This window comes from Rhinolophus ferrumequinum, chromosome 23, assembly GCF_004115265.2.
Source record: "Rhinolophus ferrumequinum isolate MPI-CBG mRhiFer1 chromosome 23, mRhiFer1_v1.p, whole genome shotgun sequence".
Lineage (NCBI taxonomy): Eukaryota > Metazoa > Chordata > Mammalia > Chiroptera > Rhinolophidae > Rhinolophus > Rhinolophus ferrumequinum.
Window position 1 is genome coordinate 43067022 of NC_046306.1, and position 6405 is coordinate 43073426.

Here is a 6405-nt window from a genome sequence, read left to right on the forward strand (position 1 = left end):
TAGGTTCCTCTATTCAAACTTTGCTGAGAGTTTTATCATAAATAGATGCTGGATTTTGTCAAATGCTTTTTCTACATTTTTGATAGGATCATATGATTTTTGTCTTTCATTTTGTTTATGTGGTGTATCATATTAATTGATTTGCAGAAATTGAACCAATCTTGCATCCCTGGAATAAATCCCACTTGATCCTGGTGTATGATGTTTTTAATGTGTTGCTGAATTTGGTTTGCTAATATTTTGTTGAGGATTTTTGGATCTACGTTCATCAAGGATATGGGCTTATGATTTTCTCTTTTTGTAATGTCTGTCTAGTTTTGGAGTCAGGGTAATGGTGACATCAAAAAATGAGTTTGGGAGCCTTCCCTCCTTTTCAATGTTTTGAAATAGTTTTGAAAAGAGGAGTGTTATTTCTTCTTTGAATGTCGGGTAAAATTCACTTGTGGAGCAATCTGGTCCAGGAATTTTGTTTGTTGGGAATTTATTATTATTATTGTGATAACTGATTTGATTCTGGGAGTAGTAATAGATTTTCTCTTTGCTTTTTTTTTTTTTTGACTCAGTCTTGGAAAACAGTATGTTTCTAGGAATTTATCTATTTCTTCCAGATTGTCCAATTTGTTGGTATATAATTGCTCGTAATATGCTTATAATCCTTTGCATTCCTGTGGTGTCAGTTATCTCTTCTACTCTTTCATTCTAATTTTATTTATTTAGGCCCTATCTCTTTTTTTCTTGATCAGTTGGCTAAAGGTTTATCATTTTGTTTATCTTTCCAAAGAGCCAGCTCTTTGTTTCATTGATCTTTTGTATTGTTTTTTAGACTCTATTTCATTTATCTCTGCTCTGATCTTTATTATTTCCTTTCTTCTACTCACTTTGGGTTTTGTTTGCTGTTCTTTTTCTAGTTCCTTTAAGTGTAAGGTTAAATTGTTTATTTGAGATTGTTGTAGTTTCTTGAGGTAGGCCTGCATTGTTATGAATTTCCCTTGTAGGATTGCTTTTACGGTGTCTCATAGACTTTGGGTCATTGTGTTTTCATTTTTATCTGTCTCAAGGTATCTTTCCATTTTTTTCTTGATCTTGTTATTAACCCATTTATTGTTTAGTAACATGTTATTTAGCCTCCATGTGTTTGTGTGTTTTTCACTTTTTTTTTGTAATTGATTTTTAGTTTAGTTTTATACCATCGTGGTCAGAGAAGACACTTGATGTGATTTCAATATTTTTAATTTTTTTGAATATTTTTTAAATTATTAGTTTCAGGTGTAAAAAACAGCATAACATTAGACATTTAAACACCTTAAAAAGTAATAATCCGAAGTCTATTACCCATCTGACACCATACATAGCTACTACAATACCATTGATTATATTCTCTATGCTGTACTTTAAATCCCATGAATACACACACACACACACACACACACACACACACACACACACACACACACACACCACGGTGCCAAAAAATGTATACACATTTTAAGAAAGGATAAAACTATTAAAATTGTAATACTCAATATATACCGATAACAAAAGATGAAAGAAGTCATGTATGACTTCTGCAATTACAAAAGGTGCTCAAAGTGGTTACCATCAGCGTCCAGACACTTCTGATTACGGTGAACTACTGCTTGAGCAACATTGACCAAAGCGTCCACTTGTATACATTTTTCTGTTATCCTCAGTATGTGGGGTGAGTGTGTGTGTGTGTGTGTGTGTCCGTGTGTGTGTGTCCGTGTGTGTGTCCGTGTGTGTGTGTGTGTGTGTAATTTATGGTGTGATCAAAAAATATGGTGAATGTTTAAATTTTAAAAAAAATTACAGTAAAAGACACATTGCCATTAATTCCCTCAAAATACTCCCCCTTGTTTCAAACACACTTATCCCACTTTCTGAAGCAGTTCTGGAAGTCCTTTTTTGTGAGTTCCTTTAGTTGTACTGTTGTGGCTGCCTCGATGTCCTAAATCTATTTAAAACGTTTACCTTTCATGGTCATTTTGACTTTGGTTAAGAGCCAGAAGTCTTGTGGTGCCAGATCTGATGAATAAGGTGGATGAGGGCACACTGTAATATTTTTATTTGACAGATATTCCCATACCAGAAGTGATGTGTGACACAGGGCATTGTCATGATGGAGGACGAAACCGTTTGCCCATTTCATGTTAACACATTGTTTGTGATCCATGATTTACGGCACACTTTAAAACACACCTTCTCTCAACTGTAGCTCATACCTGGCTGACTACACTGAACAAGGTGAAACTTGTCACACACACTGTTACTAAGGCTTGACACACAGCATCCCATATTGAAGATCCTTGCCTTTCCATTGGAATGCACTCAGCAGCAACATTCACTGTATTTTTTTATAACACCCAAATATATATAAAAATTATAGTTGACATTCAATATTATTTTATATTAGTTTCAGGTATATAGTTCAGTGGTTAAGCATTTATATAATTTATGAAGCATTCCTCCCCATTGTGTCAGAGGGGTACTGGTTTATCGAGGAGGATCACTTCATTATAAATTATATAATGCTTTTACAACATTCTGACTATATTCCCTATACTGTATTTCACATCCTGTATCTATTATTTAACTACCAATTTGTATTTTCTAATCCCCTCACCTTTCTCAACCATCCCTCCAATTCCCTCCCATCTAGTTTGTTCTCTGTATCTATGAGTATTTATTTTGTTTGTTCCTTCATTCTGTTCTTTACAATCCACTGACATATTTCACTTAGGATAATATTTTCTAGGTCAATCCATGTTGTCACAAATGGTAGAAATTTCATTCTTTTTTATGGCAGAGTAATATTCCATTGTATAAATGTACCACAATTTCTTTATCCAATTATCCATTGATGGGCATTTCAGTAGTTTCCATATCTTGGCTATTGTGAATAGCGCTGCAGTAAGCATAGGGGTGTGTATATTTTTTCAACTTAGTGATTTGAATTTCTCTGGATAAATACCCAGGAGTGGAAATACTAGGTCATAAGGTTGTTTTATTTTTAATTTTTTGAGGAACCTCCATATGGTTTTCCATAGAGGCTGCACCAATTTGCAATCTCACCAACAGTACACAAAGGTTTCCTTTTCTCCACATCCTCATCCATACTTGTTTGTTGATTTATGTATTGATGATAGTTATTCTGACAGGAGTGAGATGGTATCTCATTGTGGTTTTTATTTGCATTTTTTTGATGGTTAGTAACATGGAAGCTTTTTTCATATATCTATTGCCCATCTGTATATCCTTTTTGGAGAAACATGGAAAAATCCATGTTTCGTTTGTTAGGATTTCAGGCACCTTTATTCATGGCAGGTATTTTTGGTCAGGGGAGCTAGCCTCAGGAATTTTTCCATTACTTAAGAAAACTCCTAAAGTCCAACTAACCTTCCCATTGCTGTATCACAAGTGGGGGTATCCTTTCCAGTTGCCATTTACTATTCTTGAACACAACCCTCTCACAGGTTTCATCTGCTTAGTTAGAATCCAGTAGGCTCTGGGGCTTTCAGGGCTAAGTCTTGCAGCACAACCTACTGGCTCATCAAAGGAGCTTCTGCAACTGGGTAATAATTGTGGTTAAATAATTTTATCACAGAGGAAATTTACTCTTTTGTGATCCCCATACAATTTATAAATAGGACAAGTTATTTCTTAATATTATTATGTTTCTGCAGTACAATCAAGACTGGTGATATAGGAAACAACAACAACAAAGTACTGTGTTTACTAAGGGTTTTCCTCTCTGAAGTACTATACCCTTCTTCAATTCTTTTCTATACAAAATCACTTTGCCGTGACAATCACATGGATCTCATCTCCTTCACAGTTAATATTGGCCTCTAGGCCTAGGAGTCCTGACACTGCATTTTTGAGTGACAAGAATTATCATCCCTGTCTTCTATAATCAATAATAAAACCATTACTCTTTAAGAATTTAGGAAAGAAATAGTTTTAAAAACAGTATTTCTAAAAAATTTGAACCTACTACAAGTCATTTATTATTTTCTAGTGAAGCAACTGACATAGACTTAGTATAGTCTCTTTTCCTTTTCTGTTTATTTTCACATTCAGTAGCTCAAAGAAAATATGGAGTAACTGACTTTTAAAATCCTGACAGATTTTCTATGGTAACTATTATAAATGAATAATGTAAAGTCCTACTAAAGTATTCAAATTTCATGCAACTCTAACTAACAAATGCCTCATTACACTAGGCAATTTTGTCATTTCCCAAACTGAAAAATTCTCACACGAAACTGGCAGTGGTTACTCTTTATTACTTTAGCATCTGACCTCAGGGACTTAGACATAAAAGTACAGTTCAAGAGTTCAAGTCTGAGTTTTGGCAAAAGAGTAGTGCCAGCTGTTTCTGGATAAACAATTTTTAAATGATTTTAGCTATTTGAAAAGTATCACCAACACACTCTCTGGTGTTAGCTCAATAGTCACTCTGTGTTGAGAATTAAAGAACTCTGAACTCACTATATTTCTTACTTCACAAAGTTTAATTATAACACAAGGATCTACTACATGTCTAATAGAAAAAAATTACACAGCAACTTTTATCAAACAGCAACTGCCACAAAAGTAATGGAAGGAAAAAAAATGACTTTACAAAAATACACTAAAATATTTGACAATTTTATACAGGAACTACCAAAGTTTTGGTATTTAATATTTAATAGCATTACTGACCAAGTTCCAAGATGTAAAGTTACCAAGTTCAAGAAACTAAGGGGAAAATCACTCAATAAACTAACAATTTAGTATGTGATAAGAAGAATACACACGTTATAATATAAAACTTGTCTACACATAGTAGTCAGTTGTAAAAAGCCATTCGGTCTTCTCTTGGCTTGTAAAAACAATGTTCCAGATTTCAGTGTAAATTAGAAAACTCCAACTCTTTTGTGTAGCAGGTATTTTGTTTCCACCTTCCAGTTCTTCCACGCCAGCCTGTGTCATGAGGTCTGCAATGTTTTTCTCCAGGTCATCAATGCGACTACTCACGTCATCAATTCTTCCAATGATCTGATCGGACATGGTCTGAAATTTATCTTGAATCTGTTGCAAGAGTGTCTGCACCACCAAGGTGAGATCCTGCATGGTCTTAGGGTCATCTAAGTCATTAGTCTCGGCCATCTCCCCGGTTCCCAGCTTGATGGTGATGTCTCCTATTTTCTTAAATTGGATGTCTAAGAATCCTCAACTCCTCAGTATCTTCCCTCACAACTATCCTGTTTGTCTTTGCTAGACTATGGCAAGCGGAGAAAATGTCTCAAGAGAAGGACCAGTAGAAAAAAGCCATCACGCAGATAAAACTACATTTATACATATCATTTCTCTAGTAGAGACAACAAAAAAAGTTCATCTCAGATATTTAATACACGTAAGGAAGACATGATTCATTTAACCACAAGCCTGTTTAAATTATGAAACTTATATTATTTCTCTGGTTCTCTGGGCCTTTCTTTTGATGCTAGAGATTTAGAGCAATTCTTCCCAAGCTTTCACAAGTTCCTTTCCATAAGGGAGAATACATGGAAGAGACAGGAATCCAAAGTAATTCCTCTCGTTTCAACATTTTTTGCAATTTGATTAGCAAGGTGGTTAGGAGTATGGACTCTGAAGTCACTTTTCCTGGGTTGCTCTGCTACTTTCTAATGGTGTGACCCTGGAGGGCCAGCGCACATTCAAGTTTGAGAAGCAAGGACCTTGATATTATTACCGAGTTAAAATTCTTCAGTTTTAGTTGAGACCATTTGTGAGTTTCAGAGATCCACAATCTCTCCTTTCTCAGAGACAATGCTGTCATTCTTTTAAAAAAAGATTTAATGTTGGTGCAGGCAAGGAAATTTAAGTTGATACAGAGCCAGCAGCTCCCATATTTATACATAGCAATCTGATTTCCTGGTGTGCAGGTGACCAGGCATAATATTAAGTCTGATTTGAAAATTTCACCTGTTTCAAAGAACATAAAATAGTTGGGAGATTCCTACTTAATAAATAATTCGTTTCACATAGAATATTTTGTCAATAAAATCTTCTTTAAGAAATATATTTAAGGCAATATTTCTCCAAGCTGGTATCAGGGAATAGGAACATGGTGAGATGTACAGTAATAAAAGGTTTCATGGTCAGATATGTTTGTGAAGCACTGGGTTCTCAATGTCCACCTTGGGGAGATTCTCAATAAACTTTAGTATATTTAGCTAAAGAATTGGGCAGAAAAACTAGAAAACTAGTGTCTGAGTCTGAGTTCTCCCAGAAGCAGACTCAGGAATAAGGTTTCATGTGCAAGTAGATATTGGGGAGGTGATGCCAGGAAACAGGGAGTAGGGAAGGAAGACAGGGAAAGGAGAACTGATGGAGCACGTG

General features: G+C 35.1%; 1 protein-coding gene across 1 annotated transcript; it reads right to left on the bottom strand.

Moving 5' to 3' along the window:
• Positions 1 to 4836: 4836 nt before the first annotated feature.
• LOC117015804 (heat shock factor-binding protein 1-like) lies at positions 4837 to 5169 on the bottom strand. The gene has a single exon (XM_033094568.1). It carries the CDS (start codon positions 5167 to 5169, stop codon positions 4837 to 4839), a length of 333 nt encoding a protein of 110 aa, XP_032950459.1.
• Between the last annotated feature and the right edge of the window lie 1236 nt (positions 5170 to 6405).